We start from the raw sequence: 26,454 nt of genomic DNA, 5'->3' as shown, positions 1-26,454 counted from the left end.
AGCTGCCCAGTAGAAAGACTGATAGAGAAGTACCAAAAAGAAGAGAAACTCATTGAAGGTGGAAAAACGAAAGTGGAATTAAAAAGCAAGACAGGAACACAGAAAACCTGGCTTTTAAGAATCCAGGCTGGGTTCCCCTAATCCAGTATTGTCTACAACAGCTTTCCAGGCTTTTAGACAGAGTTTTCTAGCCCAGTCTGGAGACACCTGAATCTGGGACCTTTTACATGCAAATTATGTCTTCAGTCATTGATCTGTTGTTGTTGTTGTTGTTGTTGTTGTTGTTGTTTAATCATTTCGTCCTGTCCGACTCTTTGTGATCCCATAGACCAGAGCACACCAGGCCCTCCTGTCTTCCACTGCCTCCTGAAGTTGGGTCAAATTCATGTTGGTCACTTCAGTGACACTGTCTATCCATCTTCTCCTCTTGCCTTCACATTTTCCCAACATCAGGGTCTTTTCCAGGGAGTCTTCTCTTCTCATGAGATGGTCAAAGTATTGGAGCCTCAGCTTCAGCATCTGTCCTTCCAGTGAGCACTCAGGGTTGATTTCCTTCAGAATGGATAGGTTTGCTCTCCTTGCAGTCCAGGGGACTCTCAAGAGTCTCCTCCAGCACCACAATTCAAAAGCATCACTTTTCTATAAAGACTACTGCTCTATAGCCATTCCCTAAAGATTAAAAGAAAGAAAGAATATGGTGGCAGGAAATTTTTTAAAAAGTTATCCTAATCAGAAAATTGAGGAGAAAGGAAAAATAGAAAGCCAAGGGGGAGAGGAGAATGAGAAAATCAGAAGTAATAGATTCTGTATTGAAAGCCCATTGAAGAAAATTAAGAGAAGTGTTGAAAGAATACAAGAAAGATGTGTTGCAAGCGACTGAAATTGGTAAAAAGAGCAAACAAAAGAGAATCCCCCAGATTAGAGTCTACAGGATTTCTAAAGAGCAGAATAAACAGAGATAAATACTGAAGGAATAACTCTCTAGCCATGTGGCAAAACCTGTTTTATAATGGATTAATGACAAAAACAAAAACAGTAAAATTAGAATTGTGCAAAAAAAAAGAGAGGAAAAAATGAAGGGGATAAATACAAGTAAAAGGAAAAAGAGAAGAAAAGGTCCACTGTCTTATTGTTTGAAGAAAATCCAGTGAAAAACTGAATATCATGGCTTAACTGTACAACCTTAGCAGTAGAATAAAAATGGGCCAACAGAGGGATGAAACAGTCAGAGAATTCCACTAATCCCCTTCTTTGTCAAACTGTTCCAGTCCACCAGGACAGTTGGGGAATGGGGATTTGTTGGACCATCCTTTTCAGAAACTCAGGTGGGGACTCATGCCTGCACCAAAGGGCCACAAACGTCTCCCGAAATTTTGGGGTGAATCCCTCTGTCTGCTCAGTCCATGAACTGCCCTTGCTTTTATTCATGGTCTAATGAAAACAGAGGATGGAAAGGACACATAGATGAGGCACAGCGTAAGTCTGGTGGAGTACCTCCTTGTCAAACTGCTCGATAATTCAGAGAGTTTTTTGGGCCAAAGAACCAGAACTGTTGGGAAACAGACACTTGGTGGACCATCTTTCTCGGGAACTCAGATGGTTGCAACAGGACAGAGTTGGTCCAAACACTGACTGTGATTCCACAGACTCCTGGGTAAGGAAATAGCACACAGAAGCAAAAGTGCTGCTTTTCCCAGCCCCGAGTTTTGAAGATTTGAGTTTCTAGATTCTACAGCTGAAGTTGCTTGAACAATATTGAGAACAGAAGAGTAAGGTTACACTTTGGTGTAAGTAATAAATGCTTCTTTAAAGAACAGCTGGAAATAGGACTTTATTATGGAAGAAATGCCCACTGCAGATTTTCCTCTTTGATTCTTGTTGGCTGCAGAGATGCACAATCAGGATTTGAGAAAACTCTGTAATGAAATATTTACCTTTTGTAACCCAGGTTTCTGTACCCAAATCCCAGAACATACCAGAGCTTTATTCCATGGAGGAAATGCATGTCTAACGAGAGAGGGAATGAAAGCCGCTCAGAGTGGTCGATTTGACCAGATGAGCGGGGTATAAATCAAATAAATAAATCAAATAAATCAAATAAATCAAATAAATAAATAAATAAATAAATAAATAAATAAATAAATAAATAAATAAATAAATAAATAAATAAATAAAGTACCTTCAGAAAAGGAAAAAAAACAGATTGTACATTTTGTGTTCTCCTCCCTCTTCTCCCCCCCCCATATCCCCCTCTACCTTTTGTACTCCTTTCCTTATCCCGTTTTAAAAAGAAAAAAGAAAGAAAAAAGAAAGAAAAAAAAAACAGAGAAGGAACAGGGAGGTTTATAGGCCTATAGAGGTTCTACATCTCTGCTCACCGAAAAGTCTTCATGAAGGCAATCTGATTTCTAAGACTCTTTCAAAACCACTTACTGAATCTCTACAACCTTGAAAGCTGGAGGGGCCATTCTCTGGGACCTGGCATGCTCCCTCGGGTGACATCAGCCTTTTGAGTGATCACTAGATACGACTTTCTAGTGAGCCCGTCCCCTTCTCACCACCACTCCTTCCTGTATGTGACTTTGTTAGAATCAATATATTCTTAGCATGTTATTGGCAGTGGAGAGGAGACCACACATTTTGGTGAAAAGTAAGGGAAAGGCTCAAGGCCAAATGAAAAGTGCACACATGTAAGTGTTAATTTTCTAGCTGGAGCCGATAAACAGCTCTCATCGCATCATCACATCTTCTGGAATGAGTTTGGACATGTGGCAAATAGCAGGGGTCTGAAGAGGGGTGATGCATTTCAGCTCTGCAAGCCATTCATTCCTCTGTTCCAAAATAAAAACCTTGCTGGTTGGCTGTCAGTACTAGGCTCTTCATGTGTTCAACATTCATCATGGCCTTCACCTTCAAATGACAGAAGGGACAGATAGCAACAGGTTTAAATTTAAACATGTAAAGAAAGCCACATATTTCTCACACATTTCTTACACTCTCCCGTGTCTACAGATATTACACCTACAGATGACATGCAAGTAATAGTTTAGTGTTTCCTTTTTGTTTATATCTCATTGCGATATCAGACATTTGTGGGTGGAAAAAACACAGAATTAGGTGCTGTTGGTGGATGTTTTGTTGTTTTAAAGAAAGAGATAATCACATCCACAGCAATCCTGGAAACAGGGACTGCCTTACCAGCTTGTGGAGCTGTACTAATCTCCCCACACCCACACTAACTTGCAGCTGGTTGCATTTATACACTAAATTTAGCAGTATATTGAAACCAGACAGATCTTTGCATTTCACTCTGATTTGTTGGGGGTGTGTGTGTCTATGTGTACATATTTTCAATTGTGCAACCCTAGAGAGTTATAATCTGTCCAGTTTCTTTGAGATGTTTGCAAGTTTTGTATGCCACATGCTAAGGTAAGCCGTGCTAAGTATTTAGGCATTTTTTCTTTAAAATGTATTGACAATGGGAAATTTACAAGCAACAAATTCAAGAAGTATCACTTTCTTGGATAGTATGTAAAACAAAGCTGGAGAATATGAAGCTCTCCAGACAGTGTTGGACTACAGCTCCCATCAGTCCCAGGCAGCATAGTCAACGTAAGAGGTGCTGGTTATTTGCAGCCCAATAAGATGTAGCTTCCCCAACAATCTACAATGTAATGTTTGCCTTATTAGATTTTAACATGGCAAGAATCAAATCACAGGCAAATGTAACACATAGCAAGCGTTCTCCAAGGAAGAAATGTATCATGTGAACACAATTTATGACACTTTTTGGAACAGGGTACTATGGATTTTTATGTTTTTCAAAAGCATCTTTATTTTCAAATTTTAATGAAAAGTGTCTTTAGTTATACACTTCAATATTTCTGTGACTTAAAAAACAAAGTACAGCTATATATAATTATAGATATAATGCATATTTGACATTCATTTATATTCCACAACAAGCTAGACTTTGTAACATTTTACTATGTACATTAATGAACTGTATTTTAGGGAAAGCTATTTCAACTACAACTTGGTGACTTTACAATATATGAGAAGAAATGATTGCAAAAAAGAGGAAGGTTAATGGAAATCCAATAGCAGTTATAATGAACATAGGGTTACAATAACCTTTGCACGCATCCCTTGCCCCCGAGGATTCTATGGTGCTGCACTTTGAAGGAAATCTTAGTTTACAGGATTAGCGGCTCTTTCCTCAACGAATGTTCGCTAAGAAAGCAAAGCACATTTCAAAACTAATCTGTATATGTGTATTGAATTAAATATTGCAATATGTGTAACTGACTCAAAATTTCCATTCAGCAACATCCTTTATATTCCACATTTTGTGCAAATTTTGTCTAATATATTTGATATGTTTAACCATTTATTAACCTTTATAGTAACATATATGCACCGAAGGAAGTACTGCTTTAATGAGACAGTAATCAAAAACCTAAACTTAGAAATGAGTAAGAAGATACCAAAAATTCATGGAATCTCACCTGGAATTACTTATCTGAATGTTGTAATTCAGAGAAAACCATGACCTACTATGAGCACTATGTTGTATCTAGCTCATAGGATGCTCCCAGATATGCTTTTATCCAAACATTACTTTGCTTCAAACATGTATATTTAACTTGAATGGGAGATAGATGTCACTTGCCATTTGCAAACTTCCTTTCTTCCAGCTTTCCTATTACCACAAAAAATCAGTTTAAGATTTTTTGATTTTAGGAGTCCTCCATGCAGAGGTTACCACAGTGTGCTCCATCCCTGAAGTTTCACAAGTTATAATCATGTTATTAACTGATTCAGTACAGTTGAACGAGCATGGAAATTATGCCTATTGATTTAAATGCTAACCTTTCCAAACTCACTCTTGAAAGTCAACATACTCTCCACAGTGGATCCAAAGTAGTGTGACAGAATGAAAGCGAAAAAATAGGTGACATCTTTGTACGTACATCAAAACACAGCCTGCCTTTGCACAAGATGTTCTGGATCCCAGCCTGTATGATGGAATGTGGCGGGTGCGTGTCAATTTTGCAGTTACATAAAATGGCTCAAAAATTACCTTGCAACCTGTGAACCCAATTTCTAAAAATCAAGATAATGGATACAAGAAGCACTTGTCAGATTCCATTAAATATTTGATACAAAGAGCCTCTACGCTACTTGAACAAATATGTGCAGTTTTGGAAGGCTGATAGGAATTGTCAGACCTTACATTTGCTGGTCTGAATTTCTTCTAAAGGATACCTCTGTTCTCATTTCACTGTTCCATACATGCAATATATTGCTGAATGGGTGAGTTGTGAGTGAATGTGTGTGTTGTTACTCTAAGACTTTTGAAAAACTACTTTGTACTCTTCTAGCCAGTAGCTGTGTTAGTTTATTGTAGGACAAGAGAAACCCGGAGTCTTGTAGCAATTTAAGACCAACTAGTTTTATTTTTCATGAGCTTTTGTGTGTTTAAGCTTATGAAAAATGAGAATATGTTAATCTTAAAAGTAGTACAAAACTTCTGGTTCTACCTACGTACTATTTTGTGTAGCAGTGTGTTGGTTTGGTTTTTTTTTTAAAAAAAACTTCTGTTAAGACCTATGGTGAAAACAACAAACATTCAAATGAAAAATCCAGAAGAAATAAATTGCACATGTACCCTAGTTTATTCAAATGGAGTTTTATTTGTAAGGGGCTTGCACACTGAAGGGAAATGTATATCTATCTATCTCAAAATACGGAGTTGGGAGAACTTTGAGCCATCACAGCGGAGTAGAAAATATCTATACTGCAGATTATCTTGCTGCACAAACCACATTAAAAAACAAACAAACTTCATATGACAAGGTTGTCTTGTAGTTTTATGACCCCTCAGATGTCAGACTGCAACTTCTGTCATGCCTAAGTAGCATAGTCTATCATGAAGGATGGTGGGAGTTGCAATCTGGGGGCCACATATCCATCCCTGTTTTAGGGTTTTAAAATTTACACTGCTGTTTCTGGACATTTACTGAGGCAAACCCTTTTCCTCCCCTTCACTAACTATAGATCCTTGTCTTATGTGGGATGCCAAGCTCTTATCCCATGCAATGTAGAAGTAGGTTGTAAAGACAGTAGAGGATTCCACTTATAGAAATAAAGTATTTCAGATGGCGCAGACTTTTGAAGCTTCATTTTCAGCTTTTTGGTAACATTCAAAACAATCTAGAAGTGAGATCTATATGGAAAAAAATATGTAGGCATGCTTTTGTATAGCATTACAGAACAGGAGGACATAATACTTCTTGCAAAATTACATTATAGAAACATCAACCTTAAAACCTTAAAAATCATCCTTAAAAAGAATATTTATGGAAATTTTAGAAGTCCTGCCTGTCTTTTATTTTTTGCAAACATATATTTAATATTTTAAAACATAAAAGTCTCTATAGAAAAATCTTTATATTCTCTCACATAGAGCAAAACTCCTTTGAATTCATTCTGTACAGAAAAAGTATCCATATTGCCCTTCCCACTGCTTAATTTAGATTCTCACCCCTGAATCTGAACTTTGATGCTATACCAGTAGGTGTTCCTCTGCTAACAATGCAAAATAATAACAAGGGCATGGTTCTGAAAAGCCAGATGCGCCATAAAAGCTTGAGAGGGAAAATGATTGCGTCCCTTTCTTTTAAAAATGTGCCACAGCTAGATGTCTGGACTAAGCCTAATGAAAGCACACGTGTTTATTATCTCTCTTACAACAGAGAAGTAATGCATGCATCATGGCTTCAACTCATTGTGGTAAGAACACTTCAGCAACAGCTGTTACAAAAAGTTATGTATGCATATAGCTACATATGCACATATATGTATGTATATCTGGGATGCATATATATGTGATGTTCTTTGTTTCATCTAAATGAGACCTGAGTGTTGTTTTGCTCTTTAAAGAGGGAAAGATGTGGTGAGAAGAGTACTGGAGGAAGTCCTGCTAAATTTGTTGCATATGGCCAAACGTGTTATAAAATGAAGTGTACACTATCAAGAAACTAAACAGGCTGTTCTGCAAGTAAACATGATTTAGCTTAGAGCACAAGCACATATTCAAATACTTGTCCAGAGGCAAGTCAAAAGGTTCAATCAAATTTCCTCTGGTTATCCGAGTTTTAAAAACTAAAAACATAAAACACCTTACATGATACATCAGTCCCTTTAACATACTTCTCCAAAATGAATACATTATAGGAACCAGTGCGCTGTCCTTTTAATTTTTAAAAAGGCTTTATCAAACCATATGTGCAGATACTTGAGACGATGACAGTGTTAAGCTTCCTAGGGTCCTAGAGTCAAAGAAATTCTGCTGCCCCCCACTGCTAAGCAAGTGCACTCCTTCCACAGGGGGCAACATCTGCCGATCGGTCATGGTTCCACTTGGCGACGACCCCAAGAAACTTCCTTGGGAAGAAACAATTTTCTCAGGACTGGCGGCCAGTTTGGGGGATGTGGAGAAGTTGTAACCATAGAGAGCACAAGGGCTGTGAAGTCTGAAAGTATTGTAGGAGCTCTGGTGTGTTTGATTTGTGGCAAAGGCATTGCTGGATGGGGAAGGCATGATATACTGGAGTTGTGGAGACATCCCTGAAATCTGCATTGATAAGCCTGCCTGGGGACAGCTAAAGGCATCACCATCACTGCCTGCCACAGACATGTTCACAGTTGCACCACTTGATACACCAACGTAAGAAGGAGTCCTTGGGGTTGCAAAGGCTTCACTGGTTTGGTTTGTAAGCCTGTTGTATGTTTCAGCCAAGGTTGTGCTGTATCTGTTAAGGGCTAGACCTGAGCGAGCACAAGCTGTGTAGTCAGCCGGAGTGAGGCTGCAGAGCTGGCTAGTGTTGGGAGCAAGGTGGAAGGCAGGAGAAGAGCAAGGGGACCCAGGATGGAGATGGGGGTGAGTGGTTGGTACACCATTGCCAGATCCCTGGAGCAAAGTGGAGGAGCCAGTGTTTCCTGGAAGAGAATATGAAAATATAAAACTCTAGAAGAGATCTATTTATTACAAGGTGGCTTAAATCACTGGTTCTTAACCTTTGTTACTCAGATGTTTTTGGACTGCAACTCCCAGAAGCCTTCACCATCAGCTCTGCTGGCTGAAGTTTCTGGGAGTTGCAGTTCAAAAACACCTGAATAACAAAGGTTAAGAACCACTGGCTTAAATGATGTTACACCAAGGAAAGCCTAGTCATTTTGCCATATGGAGCATAGGATAAGACTGTGTTCTTCCCTTCCACCAAAAAGAAGCTGACCAAACTGAATTTCACTTCAACAGAATCGACAATATAGAGTTCTCTGTTGCATATTGGAAGACTGCAATGTAGCTTAAAGCATGTTACTGAGCATGAAAAAAAATTGTATGCCACATCCCCCCATGGGAGAAGGACCAAGAGGTTCAGGAAAAATGGACAAAAGGAGCATCTCTATTCTCAACTATTCCAGCATTCACCACCAGGGACAGTAATCTCACCCTACCTAACAACAGAGTCAAACCTACACCCTTTAACCTTGCCCATACTCCTGTGAAGTTGGTGAGACCGATGGAAGACATACCTGTGAAACACTGGGTGGATCTGAACATATATTTGATCTTCCTTTATACCAAGTGCAACACTATCTACTCAGTGTCAGATAATACAGCTAAACATAACTTTAAGTTGTTCATATTGAAGATAACCTTCTCTCCTGCAGCACTGGGATTATATACAGTACTGTACTTCTAATGCAATCTTCAAGGGGCACTACTGGTGCAGTCGCTAAATTGTGCTCTACTGATGAGAACAAGGGAGTTGCAACAATTACAGAAAAATCAATGAAACAGCACAGTGTATCCAGTGACTAGAATTCAGAGGCTGAACAACTTGTCTGTGTTCCTAACTCTTAGAAGATAAGGAAAGCTGCAATGCCTGTTATTGCTGAAGCCACTTTCCAGGCTTCTAAAACCACTGCTACTGTTCCTTAGTGGGTCAAACATCCAAAAGAGGATGGGCTTTGCCAGAGGTGGGCTTTTAGTTAACTGAACTGTTGATATGTGGGTGCTTTACTTTCTTGGCTGTTCTGCCCTCAACAGTTTTTAATGCAATTATTTTTGATGTTAAAATTTGTTTAACTGTATGCTAGTACAATTTTAGTGCTTTCATCAATACCTTCTTTTATTTAATCTTTTCGAGAGTTCCTCTTGCAAGAGCAGCTTATGTCAGTCCAGTGGCTACACATGACTTTTTAACTGTCTGATAAGGATATTGGTTACTCAAAAGCTTTTGCCAGTTTTGTTTCATTCAGACGAGGCAATCTCTTCACATTATAAATTTTCAGGTCTGGGTAGAGAGACAACAGAGCGGAACCTGCTGGTGGATCTCTCTCTGTTGTGGTAGTCACATCAAGATTTCTGAAGCCTAATAGCTTTTTAAAAATTTACTGCATTTATGTATCTCTGCCTATGGTTCTATCTGGGTACTAAGCCTGCCTATCTCACCTGCTATTCCTGAACTATAAAATATTAATTAGTTGTATTTGTAGAGTTCCACTGGCTAGTTTGCGAGCTGTATCTTTATCGTAAATAATTATGTGGAGGCTCAGTGCAAACCAGGTCCACTGAGCCAGATTTCTGAGTTCCCTTCCCATGCACATGATTTTTTTAAAAAAGAAAAAGGCAATAAATTATCACTGGGGATGCTGACTCCAACCATCCATAACATTCTGAAAATTTAAAAAAGCTCATTAGGAAGTCTAGCCCTCCTCTCCCTGTTTGTGATAGTCCTGCTTTGAATCAAGTACTTGGATGCTTTCTTTCAAGTTAAAAGAAAAAGAAAAAGAAAGAAAAGATATACTGCATTTGATATACAGGCTGAAATCCAGAAGTAAATTATAACTAGAGTAAGCCAATTGAATCAGTGAGGATTCGGTGAGTACACATTTATGTAAACCCCGTTGATATAGTGGGCCTACTCTAATTGTGATTTGTTACTGGACGTGGTGGCGCTCTGGGTTAAACCGCAGAAGCCTCTGTGCTGCAAGGTCAGAAGACCAGCCGTTGTAAGATTGAATCCAAGTGACAGAGTGAGCTCCCGTCGCTTGTCCCAGCTCCTACCAACCTAGCAGTTCGAAAGTGTGTAAAAATGCAAGTAGATAAATAGGTACCACCACGGTTGGAAGGGAGCGGCACTCCATGTCTAGTCGCACTGGTCATGTGACCACGGAAACACTGGTTCTATGGCTTGGAAATGGGGATGAGCACCGTGCCCTAAAGTCGGACATGAGTGGACTAAATGTCAAGGAGAACATTTACATTTACCTTTACTGGATTTCAGCCAGTGTCCCATTTATCCCTTACAACTGCTGGATAGTAAACCAGATGTCTATTTGTTATTATGCAGGTCATGCCAGCATACATGACCCCCTCAAGATGCAGTAGGCAGGAAACCGCTTTCTCCTGTAATCATCAGCACTGCACCTCCTGTTCTACTTTCAAGGCACTAGCACCCAGGAAACCTCAACTTTGTATTAGAAAACAGGCAAGGGATAGGTTTAGTGATCAGGGTGAATGGAAATTATTCAAAGGTTCATGGGGGCATTGGATTCAACATGGTGGCTGTGGAAATTGGTTTTATTGATTATCTACTCCCTTTAATGCTTTAATTCTACGTACTTCTGTCCTGGACTGCTCTTTACATGATCTATGCAAAGTGGCATAAAGCATGTAAAACTGATTTCACTAAGATGCCTTGTTTTAAAAAAATTAAAATTAGAAATCTGGATTAGTGCATCTCATAGTAAGAAGTCAAAGATCCTTTCTCAACTCCCTGGACAACTGGAAACCCCCACAGAAGACCTGTATACTCTTTAAAGATAAGCCAAGAAGAGGGGATGTTTATCATATGGAAAAGTTTGCTCAGGCTCTCTCTTTAATGCTAAACACCTGCTAACTCCAATAATAACAACTTCCACAGCTTGTGTGGCCCTAAGGAACCAAGAGGGGGGGGCTCTTTTTCATACACGGTAGGAAGAAAACTCATTAACATGAACTCTGTGCTTCTTAGGCATGTTTAGGAGAGCTATTTTATGCCCCCATAATCCTTGGCAATTAATGGGGAACAAGGAGAAGTAATGACTGCCCTAAGGGACTTTTATACTGTTCAGTATTTCTGCAATACACATTTCAGATCTAAAGTGAACTTTTCATCGAAAATACTTCTATCACACACATTTTCTCCATATTTTCCAAAACCCAATCAATCTGGAATTTTGCTGCCTATAGTTGTTGATTCTATACAGTGATGACAACTTAACTTTAAAAAAATGAAGGAATGGATCTCCACATCCCCATAACCAAACCCTTAAGGGCAATCTAAAAATGTAGACCACTATGTCAATTTATATCAACTCACCATTTTTTCAGGAATTCCCAGAGTGGTGTAGTGGATAGACTGATAGACTAGCACTCTGGAGAATAGGGTTTGAATCTCCATTTGGCCATGGAAACTCACTGGGGGAGTGGAAGTGGTAAAACTACTCCTTAAATACCTCACTTATATTTAAAGCCCTATTAGGGTCGCTATAAGTCAGTTCTGAATTGATGGCACTTATTCCAGTGCAGATATTTCCCCCTGGAATTTCTTTTTCTCTATTAAAAAGGATAAAATCTTGCTTACTTTTCTAACCTTTTCATTGCAGCATGACATTGGGAAAACAAAAACCTGGATCTCTGCTTATGTCAACATGTAGCGCCTTCTTCTTTTGAAAAAGGAAAGTGGAGAGTATCTGCTCAGAAAATTACTCTACAAATTACTTATCACAAATTACTTTTCATGATCTTGAAAAGACTACCACCAACAAAAATGTCCAGAGCATTATCCACCTAAAGTTAATCTGAATCACTTCCAGTTTTGGATGGGAAAAAATGTCACAATACTATTCGGAGTTAAGTCTCAACGAACCCAGTGGGATTATATCTGAGCAAACACATACAGCATTAGATGGGTAACGTGGGCTTAACTCTTCAGTTGAAATCAAGGGGAGTCAAAAGCACTTAACTTTGGTTCGGACATGCTCCTGGTAAAACATTATGCACATAAGCACATCAGATAGGTATTTCACTTTCAGTGGTAGACACTCACTTTGAAAGTTGACCCGCTCCTGCCTTTTTTTCCCTTTCCTTTCCTTTCTTTTTACTTCATTAACATTTTCAAAGCAATGTTTTTAGTAAAGTGAGCAGCTTTCAATAATAATAATAATAATAATAATAATAATAATAATAATAATAATAATAATAATAATAATAATAATAATAATAATAATAATAATAATAATAATAATAATAATAAAAATCTGCAAGGCCAAAGACAACACTTCTTGTAAGAGAATGTCACACCCATTATAAACTTTGCAAGACATGACCTCAGCTCATTTACAGTTTATGGAAGACACATGGGTGAAGGACCAGGTGAGTCTGGATCCCGGGAGATATTCCCATGAAAACGAAAGAGATAAACTCTGCAAAGAGTCTTTGTGAGATGCTCTCTAGTGCTTCACCACTTGAAGGATGAATGACCTATGGATTAATGACCTTCAAAACACCCTAAGTCTGAATGTTCAGCTTATATCAAAGTTCTTATAATTCCTTAAAACAGAACTATATAGCAGAACAGGCAAAGGTTCCTGATTTACTCCAATTAGCTACCCAGGCAGCTAAGTTTAAGGTACTTCAGTGAAATAATAATGATGCTATTTCTAAAAGTGTGCCAAGATGAACAATTTTAATTCTTTTACAATGGTAAGAATACTAGCAAATGGAGATGTCCATGAAGGGATAATTTTTCTTCTGAATCTAGTAGTAGCAAAATGAAGAGAAACTTACATCTCCCTCTTTGTGAGAAAAGCAAGTGGCTTGGTTCCATTGAAGGCTAATAACAATAAAAAAAACCCAGTCCTAAGAATGCAAGAACGTTTTGTTGCATTTCAGGCACAACAGACCAGCACTTCAAACCAGTCCCATGACTGAATGCTGATTACACACACCACTAATGGGCTGTAAATCTGTGATTTACTAAGGGCCAGTATGTTTGTTTTTTTTTTTTTAATTCTAGCAGGGCGTCTCATTTGAGGGAAAAGAGGCTTAAAATACGCAGACTATGGACTAAATCCAGAGTCATGCCCACAAAATAAAAGTCCCCATCCAATGGCTATGCAAGAAGTTGTCAACTATATGTGCAACCTTTGGAGGAGCTGTGTACACCATCTTGTGTGCAAGAAAAAAAATCAGTAATGGATACCACCCTTGCTCTAACTGTGAAATGTGCAATTAGTGCAGCAGGCCTTCCGCTTAGCACTATTATATCATTATATACAGGCCTAAAAGCAGAACCCTATTGATTATTTACTTGTGGTCTTACCATCAACAAAGGCCAGGGAAGCAAATTTTATACCTAAGTTTTACAGCTGAGTAAAAAATTTCAACCCAGGTTACCCCAATCCAAGTGCATAACAAATGAAGTACATATGAAAAGTTTTAAGATTACTTATCTGAAATGTTTTACTTCATTGTTTTTGAAAAAAACCTACCTCCCCTTTCCCCGTCTCCATTTTAAAGATTTTTGAACTAGTCTATTTCCTTGTAATGATGATGCTACACTTTGTGATTCATGAGCATAGTTCTCAGTAAAGCCACACCATGTTTATTTTCTTATTCAAGATATCTTGGAAATCAAATAATCACATCTGAATCCATATAAACACATACATATGTACTTATACATACATACAAGTAACAGGAAATGAATCCTGCTATTACATTTAAATAATTGCTGATTTTTCCAGGTAAGCGCATGCTGCAATGGTTAACTGTCATTTTGCCATCTCTGTTTAAAAGCAAAGTTGTCTAATTTTAAAAATAATCCCAGAACTCAACAGAAGGTTCCCTGTTGATATAAAAGAGATATAACCTGCATGCTTAGTGAATATATTTTTAATTTGAACATTTAATTGTAATTTTAAGTTAGAAAATGCTTCTAAATCTGTTTTTAAAGATTTAATAATATTATTATACTAATCTTTGAACTGCAGAACTCGAAGGGACCTTATGGATCATCCAGTCCAGCCCCTGTCAAGGAGGCACAACGGGGAATCGAACTCTCAGCCTCTGACTCTGCAGCCAGAAACCTAAACCACTGAGCTTGTGTTGTCTTTGTGTTGCTATGCACTCCTGCAAGAGCTCTCAAGAACATACCAATTACATGAAAATACAGTGGTGCCTCGCTTAACGAGCGCCTTTTTTAACGACGAATCCGCATAGCAACTGATTTTTTGCGATCGTTTTTGTGATCGCATAATGATGTTTTTAATGGTAAAACATCACTTTGCGATGATCGGTAAGCTGTTTCGCTTACCGGTTTTCGCATAGCGATGTTTTAAAAACAGCTGATTAGTGGTTCCAAAATGGCCGCCGGGAAAAATGGCCACCCGCAGTGTTTTCGTGCCGTTTCCTCGCATACCGGGCAGCGAAAATGGTGGCCATATGGAGGATTTTAGCAGAACGGTGAGTTTTATGCCCATAGGAATGCCTTAAACGGGGTTTAATGCATTCCTATGAGCTTTTTCTTTTCGCATAGCGACGAATCCGGATAGCGACAATTTTTCCGGAATGGATTATCGTTGCTATGCGGGGCACCACTGTAAGTATGCAAGTAAATCGTATTTGGTGGTGCTGAATCCCTTGAATAAAACTGGTACCTTGTTTTGCAATTCCAGGTATATCTTCAAATGTAAGCGTCCTCAGAGAAGGTCTCCAAAATGCATAGGACTCAACTAAAGCTTCTAGTCCCATCCTAGAGAAAATAACAATAAAATTTTGTGAAGAGAACAGTCTAAAATGTGCTTGTGCTTGACAGTGCTTTATAACTCTCCCTGGCTTGATTCTGCTGGAAAAAAATAACAATCTTGAATGCAACCTAACATTGTGTTCCAGTGGGAAGGGAGCTTCACAGCCTAACATAATTATGCTTTGCCACTAACCTATTAGCAAAGTCCTTCCCCCTCCCCTCAGCCTGAAGCAAGCCCCTTTCCCTCTCTTCCAGTTTGCTTCCGGTTGTTTGTTTGCTCTCTTTCTCCTTCTCTGACGTCTGAGCATATAACAAGCATGGAGGACGTATCTTCCACATTGTGGAGACTCCATTTTCCTTTCTTTTATTCTTCTGATTATAACTAATGATCAACCATAAGTAAATATGCTTTTATTTTCAACGTAAGCTACTTAAGAGTGATTTTTATATACAGTATAAAGGGCTTGTCACAATGAGAAAAAAGGATAGAAGCTGGGATATTTAGCTATTCTCCATCATGTTTCCCCTGTGCTGCATCTTTTTTTTTTACTTTATGCTTTGCTATCTAAAAGAGAATTAACCAATTTTTTTTCCTCCAATGGAGTTACACACGAGACTAAACTGCAAGGGTCTCTGTGAGCCCAGGTAAAGACTCTGGCTCACTCTGCTCTCTCCTCGTCCTGATTTAATAGGAGGAAGAATAAAACATGATTCAGTTTTACTTTCCTTGAGTCCTAACTTATCCTTGTGTATGAACCAGGAACTATAATCAATCACCAAACAACTCAATTTAAAATTATGGGTAGGAATGTTTATTTTAAACCATGTTTCCTGGCTTGCATGTAAGAAGCCTGCCATTTTTGCCCATGAAAAGCAAAACTGAGACAGGACTCATTCCTTCTCTCTGCTGTAAGGGAGAGAATTTCCAAAAGCATTCTTTACAAATCAGATACAAATATTTTCTATCAGGCTACACAGAAGTAGAACACTTAATCCCACATACAAGTTTACTATTAGGTTTTCATCACAGGACTGGAAAAACTGAAGAAAATGGCAATGGCCATTTTCCATGTTAAAAAAAAAGATTAAAATGCTTGGGGCTTTTTCATTTAGAAAATGAGAGCTGGATGAAGAAAATGTATAAAATTATGTGTGATGGACGGACACAGGCATGTCTGAGTTTCTCCCATAGCACAGGAACTTGGAGGTCACACTATTAAAGTGATTGGCAGTATGCTTCGGATGGACAAGACAAAGGACTTCTTCATACAATACATAATTAACTTATAGAATCTGCTTCCTTTGGAGACAAAATCAAAATGCAATTGCATTTTAGCACAGCAATTTGGAGGAACACATATTTCCCCATCATATTGTTTCTCTAAGTCAGTGGTGCCAGAAAGATTCCAGAAATGCTGCAGGAAAGAGTTATAAAGTATTAACTAAATGTGGCTCTATATATATTTAAAAAGCTTTCATTCTTCTTCCCCTGTGGTAATGGAGACTTTTCATTTCTAGTTAAATCAGAGATAAAAGCCTACCTCCTGGAGGAATGTAGCCAAGGTGATAATTTATACAAGATGCTTTCGAACAATTTCCACATTTTATCACCACCCTAATTTATATTTCCAAATGGGCAATTTTATTTAACTAAGCTATCGCATTTTCCTCCTGAAGTACTTAAGAATTTTTTTTCCTACCTCCCTGAGTAAAGATTTTTATAGGATCATTTTCTAAGGCCTGTGTGAAGAAACTTAACTATTCTCACTATATAAATTCTGTTTCGCTTTGCAAAAGTTCAGCAGGAAAGGCATGCTTTTAAGGCACAAAGCCATTGGTTTCTATAAACCATGTGTGAGACTGTAAATTACACGAACAAAAAGGAAAAAGAAAAGATTCATATCAATGAACTCCCTACAAGTGTCCTCAAAAAGAATTATGGGCTGATATTGTAACTATAATTTGCTAACAACTCAGCTTGACATTCTATAATAGGGATAGGGAATCTTTCTTGTCTTGCCTGTTATCTCTGGGGTAATTCATCAGGAACCACATGCTTGTGATGGCAGGGCAGAAATCAACAGCGGACAGGGACATTTTTCCCCTCCCCCCCTCCCCAACTCCTTCTACCACCCACTTTCCTTTACTCCTCTTCTTCCCTACCAGTCAGGTGGGACAATTCCGAAATAACTGCTGCTAGAAGGCTTTCAAAATTAAGCAAAGGTCCAGTTCTCACATAGGCTGACCACTTCTAATTGGCTTCGTCTTTTATTTCCAATGTTAAAAACTATTTAAGAGGATCTGTATTAACAAACAAGAAGTGCAAGATTGTGTTTCATTGGCTGGAATCCTATTGATGGTTGCATAACATCTGGGTAGAAATGTAGGTGGCTAATTGAGACTAATTGATGAGGTGCCAGATTACATCTTGGTTGCGCAATCAGATGCATGATTAGGCACATGACAGCGATGCACCCTGGTACCTCACCAGTTAGCCACAACTAGCCATGGGAAGCTACACAAACATGACCTGAACATCAACAGCATTCAGACGGTTGTGTTAAATGAGATGTACAACTAGAGAAGAACAAATGCATTCATGGGCTGAAATCCCTTTATCTTTTTACTTGAAAATAATGCCCGTTGAATTAACTAGAACTTAACATCTTCAGGGACATGATAGGAAAGACAAGTAGTGGGGGGGATGCGATCTGGAACCACTTCCACAAAGGAGCACCAGGCATCTTGAGGTGGTGGTTCCCACTGGATCAGGCTTCCTTCTCCCTTAGATTTTTTTTTTCCTAAGAGGTGAGGCTTTAGGGTGATGAAGGAGTCTGGGCTAAATCTTTATGAGACATAGGGACAAGACTGATGGGATACATCTTGCCCAAGCTCTGCACATTTTGCACTATGTGACAGGACTGTATTGTTAGGCTGGGATGCAAAAGTCCTTATGTATACATAAAGACATTTCCATGTGTGCATGGATTTATTCCACATCACAGGTCCTACTATACTGAATTTTAGTTCTGAATTTTAATTTTCAGTCGAGGTGTTTCAAATACTGCTCCAAGCATCCCCCTCTCATATCTTTCATAAGCAGCTTGTGGTGGAACAGCAATGAGATAATCTAGGAAAAGTAAAGGAAGAAAAATTCTGGTCTATGAAAACTTGAACTAGTTTATACAGAAACAGTTGTTTTACTGAGGTTTATTTCTGAATAGGTTTGACTAGGAAAGTAGATGCTTATGGCTGAATCTTTGGCCAAATTAACATAATTACTGTTTCTTTTGATATCATATGATTTTTCTCTGGACCCTGCAGCGCAACTTTGAATTTAATTAAATAAATTAAATGTCATGTACAACAAGATTCTTTATCCATTCCTATCATTTAGCTTTTTGCATAAGTGACCAAAACTCAAACCTGCTTGAACAGGTCATATACTTCCCCCCCCAATTCTTGTATGGCCTCTTAACACTGTGAAAAAAAATTTTTTTAACAAATATTTTTTTAAAAAATATTCCTTAGGTATCTTGCTGCATAGATATTAATGGTGTTACCGTAATAACAAGTGAGACTAGTTTACTGCACTATTGCAATTGCACATACGCTCGAATGTGAAATCTGGACTTATTTCTTTAAAAGCAAGTTCGTATTTCTCATGGCGTAAAGGATAAGCTTGAAGTGTGGAAGGTTGCTAACTAGAAGTCTGAATAATGTTTCTAGACTTCTCTTTTCCATTTGCTATTGCTCCTGGGTCCTATGATTATTACAGAATATAAATAAATAAAATTTATAATACCGATTTTAGAGCAACAAGGTACTATATGTTTTAAAAAATTAAAAAATACACCTATTAGAGCAAATAATAAAATCATATTTGCAAAATTAATTTCAGCTTCTGGTAAATATTTACTTAGAAGTTGACCTTCTGGGTTACTACTCAGAGCTCGTGCTGCAGTGGTTAAACTGCTGTACTGCAGCCAAAATTGTGTTCACAACTTGGGGTTCAATTGCCAGTAGCCAACTCAAAGTTCACTCAGCCTTCCACCTTTCCAAGGTTGGTAAAATGAGTACCTAGCTTGCTGGGGGGGGGGGGCACTGTGTAGCCTGCATAATTAACTTGTAAACCACCCAGAGAGTGCTTTAAGTTCTATGGGGCAGTATATAAGCAGCATACTTTGCTTTTACTCAGTTACAAAAATCCTGTTTCTGGTATAATAAATTGCACTACAGTAGGTACATCTGAATCAAGGGAACTCAGAGAAGAGTTGGCTCACCAAATCCCTATTGATTCATTGGGTCTACTCTGATGCAATTTACTACACTAATCAGCAGGATTTTTGGCCAGAGCTGATATTGTTTTACTCTTCTAAATATCTCATTTAATTGCAGCTTGATGGCGTTTGAATCCATAACTCTTAGAGCAAAATATCTGAGAATATAAAATAAATCTCCTTGCATCAATCACTGAAAGATCTGAAGTCTTTTCCTTGTTGATGATGATAATGTTACTACTACTACTAGCAGTTGCCCTGCATTATGCTCTAATAATAAAGGTGGGACGTGGTGGCGCTGCGGGCTAAACCGCAGAAGCCTTTGTGTGCTGCAGGGTCAGAAGACCAGGAGTTGTAAGATCGTAAGACCAAATCCACACGACGGAGTGAGCTCCCGTCGCTTTGTCCCAGCTCCTTGCCAACCTAGCAGTTCGAAAGCATGTAAGTGCGAGTAGATAAATAGGTACCACCTCGGTGGGAAGGTAAACAGTGTTCCGTGTATAGCCGCGCTGGCCACGTGACAACGGAAACTGTCTTCGGACAAACGCTGGCTCTACAGCTTGGAAACGGAGATAAGCACTGCCCCTTAGAGTCGAACATGACTGACTAAAATGTCAAGGGGAACCTTTACCTTTATGCTCTAATAAACAACTGAGACCCGGTATGCTTAAATTTATGGCACAACTTGTCTAATCCTTTGCAGTTTCACGTAAGATCATTTATTTTCTTTCCTTGTTTGCTAACTCCTATTTGTTTTTCTCCTTACAGTGGGGTCTTGACTTAAGAACGACTTGAGTTAAGAACATTTTGACTTAAGAACCGCTCTCATAGGAAAATATTGACTTGACTTAAGTACTTAGATTTGAGTTAAGAACTGAAAAAAACCCACGTGGGAGGCAGGGAAAGTGCAAAATTTGAACTTTCGGTTAACTGTTGGCCAGTGAAAAGGGTGCCTGTCTGCTTCCTCACTCCTCCCAGCGTTTAGAGAGTGGATTGGGAGTCTTCAGACTGCCTGGTACTGCCTGGACTGTATTTTCCCTGACTTCCCTGAACTTTTCTTGACCTAAGAAAAAAAGAAACAAAATATCCCCCTCTAGTGGTCGAAGGTGGAATAGCAGCTTCCCATTAGTTTCTATGGACAGAAAAGAGCAGATACGGATCAAATGGTTTTCAATGCATTCCTATGGGAAATGCAGATTTGACTTGAGAACTTTTCGACTTGAGAACCGCGTTCCAATACGGATTAAGTTCTCAAGTCAAGACCCCACTGTATTTTCTGAATATTTTAGAGTACTGAAAAGTGAATGACTAAATTTCATTCACAACATCAAGTCAGGTGCATACGTAAGTGGCAGACATCTACAATATTTTATTTCTTACAAAAGACAAATTTCAGTCTGAACTCAATCATATTACATCAATACTGTATTGCAAAGAATAGAGATGGAGGCTTCATATTCGTAGATGAATACGAAGTCTGCTGGCACAGGTGGCCAGCTTGAGGAACAACCACCACCCGGAACCTGCCAGACTACATACTGTGTGGGGACATCATATTCTGTGCCCCAATCGTGGCAGGAGCTCAGCTGCCCCAACCCCGTCCCCCAGCTTACCCAGCCACTCTACAGCTAAGCAGAGAGACCCATCCTCCTGCCCTCTTGCTGGAGTGGCTGAACAAGCAGGGAAGCGGGGCTGCGGCAGCTGCTCTACTGCCACGATTGGGGCATAGAAGATGACACTGGTCCTGGGGGTGGATGTTCATCAAGCCGGTTACCTGTGTCAGTGGGCTTTGGATTCATATGAGAATATGAAGACCTCATCTCTATCAAAGAAGATATTTGATTTGGATTGACAAATTTGTTTGTCTGCTTGTTTATATGCCACCTTTCTCCCCATGGGTGACTCACGGTGGCTCAGAACAAATTAAAATCATACAATAATAACAAGTTTAAAATACAATACTAAAATGATATATTAAAAAAACAATTAAATGCTGGTCAAAATTAAAAACAATTTTGAAATTTTTTAAAAAATTAATATCTAAATTTTTTAAAAATCAAGTGTTCCCTAGACACTTATTGCTTAAAAGTCAGCCTGAAAAGGAAGATCTTTGCCCGATGATGATGCAAGAACAAGAGGGAGGGGGCCAAACTGGTATCTTGGGGCACAGCATTCTAACCTGGGAGCCACTAAGAAGGCCTTAGAATCTGTTTCTAGGTACCACTAACTGGTCCTTATTAAAAAAGAAAAGAAAAAATAATAATATTCTGGATATTATTTTTAAATGACCTGTTCCTTCCTTGATGTTATATATTTGAAGAATGTGGGTAGATAGGTGTGGAATGCAAATATGGTCTTTAAGTATTCTGGAGGAAGAATCATCTGCATTTGTATCTATATTATCAATGTGCATCACCTCCCTTTGTTCCTTCCCTTTATAAATTTATATTAATATCTTGCCTTTTTTTAAAGTACCTCAAGGAAGCAAGAACATTCATAGAGGGGTGGGGCTAAAGGGAAGGGGCATGACCAAAAAGGCTAATTTGCATATTTTACTCAAATTTTTTAATGCAATGGTCTGTGTTTCATAAAGGTTGCTACAAAGGTTGCTAATTATTGTTAACTAGAAAAGGGATTTAACTAAAAAAAGGGGGGGGGGTTTAACAGAAAAGTTCCCTTGCACCATCTAGTGGACATTTTTTTAAAAATAAATAATTTAAGAAATTATTTTTTTGCAGTAATGTGAGCCCCAGGGGTGCTGGTGGCTGCAAAAAATGGTCCTCTAGTCTATTCACTATACTATACTAGTTAATGTATTTATTCAGAAGCAAATCCTATTATGTCCAACAGGGCTTGACTCAAATAAGTGTTCACAGGATTGAAGCCTTTAGTTGTTTAAACAGTTGTTTGTTTATCCGAGGAATAAACTACAGGTTTAGCTGCATGAATTAGAAAAATTATTTAACAGAGAATACACAGAATTTCAAAAAGTGAAAGTTGATGGACTTTGTACAACACAGATGTAATGTTCTGTCTATATGGCACAACAAAAACATGTGTCAAAAGTTTCCACTAATATCTAATATCTAAATTTTAGATATAGAGCATAGTCCCTGGACATAAACAAGGCACTGTGAAAAAAAGAAGCACAAAGTATTTGGTGATAAATAGCTTAGCTCCACTATTAGTGGCAAGAATCAGGTAAATTCTAAGTGTCTGAAAGCCTACCTGTTACGTCCAGAATCTCGAAATCCTTTGGCAAAGGGATTCCTATCAATCTTGAGTCGGGTGATCTGTAAAGATGACAGAACGTGTTCAAGTAAATTAACCTACAAAGACATCTGTCTTCAAAACGATGCTGAAGCTGCACCAGTTTGTGGATGCTGATGCACAATTTCAATCTGCAGTTAGCTATTCAATTTGACCAGGTAATTAAGAAACATAAATCCTGAGTCCTACTAGAAACATGGATCTAGCAATGTGATTCACTGAAGAGTCTAAGGATACTAAAACCAGCAATGGAAAAGGTAAGAATCTTGCTAATCCAGTAACTGGAGTAAAAATGGAAAATACAAGTATTTTAACAATCTAAGTGGCTTATTTATACATGGATTTGTTTTACCTGCAAATATCTATTAAGATACAGTTTATTTATTTTTACCCATCCCACATGACATATGATTTAAAACATTATACTGTAGTAACTTTTTAAAAATACATATAATGTAAAAGATTTTTTAAAAGCCAAACTGCCACCGTTATGTAATTACTTAATCATCTTCAAAAATATGCTAGGAAAACACAGCAGGTGAAAGAAGCTAATTTGGATTGATCACATCTGCACACAGTGTATCAAATGCTTATTGTTCACCTGTCTGCTACTACTGCCTCCTCCAGTTAAAGCGAATTAACAGAACACTCGCACAATTTGCAGCAGGCTATAAAAGGAAGATATGGAGAGTCCTAATCATCTCATTTTGCGTAGGGCTGCAAAGGGACAAGTGCAGCTTCCCTCCATTTCAGGTACCCAAGCAGAAAGGATTTAACACTTCTGTGGCTCTGAGATACTTTGCTAGCTTTCCTCAGTTAAAAGAGGCAGGGCTGGGAAGAGTTAGAGCTACTGGAGCAGGGTTGGTGCTCTTGGCAGCCATGCTTAAGGCAAGTGTCTTACTGAAAGTACAGGAATTAGGTGCCAGATTGGTGGTTACTCTAGTATTTGCTCATGCTGAATACATATGCCCCAGTTCCTATGCAAACACAAGTTCAATCAGCAGCTTAGGAACCCAATGCGAATTAAACCCTTTTTAACATGAACTGTCTTTTTCTTTCAGGCAGAGAATCTCATGACAGAATGATTTCCACTGTACAGGCCTATAGATATTCTGAAGGTGGTACGGCACAGAATACAGGAGAGGAGCTTGGCCCAAAGCATCATGATAAAATCCTGAGAAAAGTTTTCTTGCCAGTGTGATGTTGTAGCGTGAAAAAAAAACAAGCAAAGACTTTGCTTTTGGACCAAAAAAAAAAGTAGGGCTGCAGTGTTTACGGACAGGTTTAGCAAATAAAAAGACAAAACTGCATTCATATCCTATAATTTTCAAGCATTTTTCAGCTTCATCATCTGCTTTTTTTCCCTCTGATTTGAGATGATACATCCAATAATCTCCACCAACCCTAAACAAGTCATTGTTGGCTACGGTCCAAAGGCTTATCCTAGGTGCACACAGGATTATTGGTACACTCAGTGAGACTTTTGGACTTTTCTTCTTTGAACAGCTATCACAAACTGCTTCCAAAAGTCTCTTCACTTTCCAAATCATCTTGTCTAGGGCTCAGATTCAAGAAATTCAATCCCCAAACCTTTTTGGCATACAGAAATTAACTGAGTTGTTCTTTGGCCATTGGCCATAATGTGATACTTGTGATGACACACAATTCTCTATGGTCATTTAGACTGCAACCACAGATACATTTACTTCAGAGTAGACCCCACTAACCTCAAAAGAGTTCACATGAATAAACATGTATAGGATTATGCTCCACATTTTAAACTGCTGATAAATCTAGGCGGAAAGTTACCAAAAACAGGGATGTAAATCCCATGCAGACAAGAAATAAGAAAGCTGGATAAATTGCACTGCATAACTGCATCAAATGAAATTACTACGTTGATACACTTTGGAAAACTGTGAAAAAGTTTTTTGCTTTGAAATTGGCCATAAGACGTTGGACAAGCTGATTTAAAACTTGTTTTCCTTCTAGCCAGCTAAAACAAAAATATGGTAAACTCTTGACTTTCTCTTAATATCTATTTCTCCTTAGATAAAAAACCAGTAAAATTAAGGAACTGGTAAGAGCATTAAATCGACTAGGGCTCTTGATACAACAAAGAAAAGAACTTGCCTTTCCAGTTAAGATGTATATGATTGACATATACAGAAAAGAAGAAAAGGAAAGCAGGGGTGGTACACATTAAAACATATAAGATGTATTTCTACTTCAACTGTGAAACTCATGTGAGCCACACATTGACTTTGTCTAGAGGGCAGGGTATAAATCTAAGTAAAGTAAAAAAGTAAAAAAATTGAACAAACTGAATGCTATTTGTGATGTGTCCATTTTGGAGCCACTGGTTCTTAGAGAAAATAAGATGTAGAAAACTGGATTGTGATCTGTGTTCTGACTGCTACATAGAAATTGCATATAACTAACCTGTAATTCATGCATCTACACATTCCCATGACCAAAAGAAAAATTAGGTAGATCACAGAATTGCAGCTATTGCCATCAGCAAAAACTGCAGCCAGTAGTTTCACGCATTGAAAACTGAACAGTGATAACAACCATGTTCAAATAAACATTTTATTTGGCTGTGTATATGAACAAAACCTGGATTTTTTATGAAGAAAAATTGTGTGCAATACACTGTGGATGCATTTGGACAATCACCCCCAATTTCATGAGCTGTGCTTCATAAAATTTCACTCAGTCCTGTTGTTTAAGGCAGTATATGTTTATTTGTAACAAATGCAGAAGTCTGGTTTAGTGCAACACCTTTGTGTCAAAATAAGACATATGATAGGAAATGCAGCTGATGAGTAAACCACCACAATGCTCGGCTATCGCTTCATCTATCGCTATTCCTCATCTTTGGAATAGCCTCCCTCCTGAGATTTGCATGGCCCCTTCCCTGGGCATCTTCAAATGCCAATTGAAAATCTGGCTGTTCAAGCAAGCCTTCCCTCCATCCATGGTCTGAATTTTCGTTTCTTGTGTTTTCTCCCATCTTGGATCATTGTGTTTCTTAGTAATATATTGTTATGATTTTAAACTGTAAATTGTTATATGATATGCTGTTACCCGCCTCAAGTAGTCTATATGACTAGATGGGTGGGCGAGAACTGAAATAAATAAATAAATAAATAAATAAATAAATAAATAAATAAATAAATAAATAAATAAATAAATAAATAAATAAGCAAACAAACAAACAAACAAATAAACAAACAAATAAACAAATAAACCATGAATGGCAAAGCTAGGGATAACAATCCATATGTAAAATAGGGGAGATGATTTGAGTTAAAACTTCTCAGGAACTCCAATGAACTGGATGGTCTTTGCAGTCCTAAATTCTTCTTCCACAAGAATCGCAGAGAAGTCTTCTTATCCTACTTCCTATTGACAAGTTAGGCCTCTGACTAGCTGGTATCTATCTATATGATTTGCAGTGCACTTTCTAAGCTCTTCCAGAATATTAATATTATTTTAAAGAGCTTAAACCATTAAATGAATTTCCTTTTACCTTGCATTTATTTTCTCCCATGAGCCTTAAAAGATAAGAGTTAGTTACCTGTTGGTTCTGGTATGCTGTGACAGTTGTGAAAACGGTTTCAGGAAAGGAGAATGCCTTCACTCCATCTCCTGAAGGAATGGGTTTGACTGGTGAGAGATCATCCCCACAGTCTTTCCGAATGACATGGACACGTGGTTGGTATTTGTGCATAGAATGGAGGATAATCTACATTTTAAAAAAGAGAGAAAGAGGCAGATGAGTAGCACCAGTTTCCTTCTGTTTCCTCTGGACCAGCATTTTAAACACATTGAAACACACTTTGTGTCCCCTTTATGCTATTTTTCAATGAGCTGGCTCTACTGTGATATGCCTGACAACTGGTCTGCCTTTAGGTTCAACTATGTATTTTGTAACCATGTGAGGGGAGCAAGCATGAATTAAAGGGAGACAAGGTGGTTGGATTGCAGCTGGGTTATCTCCACATTTCTCTGAAGATTTTCAGAGGCCCTCTGGA

At 38.3% G+C, this 26,454-nt stretch overlaps 1 protein-coding gene across 1 annotated transcript in view; it reads right to left on the bottom strand.

Moving 5' to 3' along the window:
* Positions 1-3,809: 3,809 nt before the first annotated feature.
* TBX18 (T-box transcription factor 18) overlaps positions 3,810-26,454 on the bottom strand; it is a 45,640-nt gene continuing 22,995 nt past the window's right edge. Inside the window, exons 5-8 of the mRNA XM_072999073.2 lie at positions 25,998-26,165; positions 22,373-22,437; positions 14,776-14,870; positions 3,810-8,004 (exon numbers count right to left, since the gene is read on the bottom strand). Coding sequence (XP_072855174.2) covers positions 7,280-8,004; positions 14,776-14,870; positions 22,373-22,437; positions 25,998-26,165 — 1,053 coding nt within the window. The 3' untranslated portion in view covers positions 3,810-7,279. The remainder of the gene's footprint in view (positions 8,005-14,775; positions 14,871-22,372; positions 22,438-25,997; positions 26,166-26,454) is intronic.

This window comes from Pogona vitticeps, chromosome 1 (assembly GCF_051106095.1).
Source record: "Pogona vitticeps strain Pit_001003342236 chromosome 1, PviZW2.1, whole genome shotgun sequence".
Taxonomy (NCBI): Eukaryota; Metazoa; Chordata; class Lepidosauria; order Squamata; family Agamidae; genus Pogona; species Pogona vitticeps.
The sequence above is the reverse complement of the archived record's forward strand: the minus strand, read 5'-3'. Positions and strand labels throughout refer to the sequence as shown.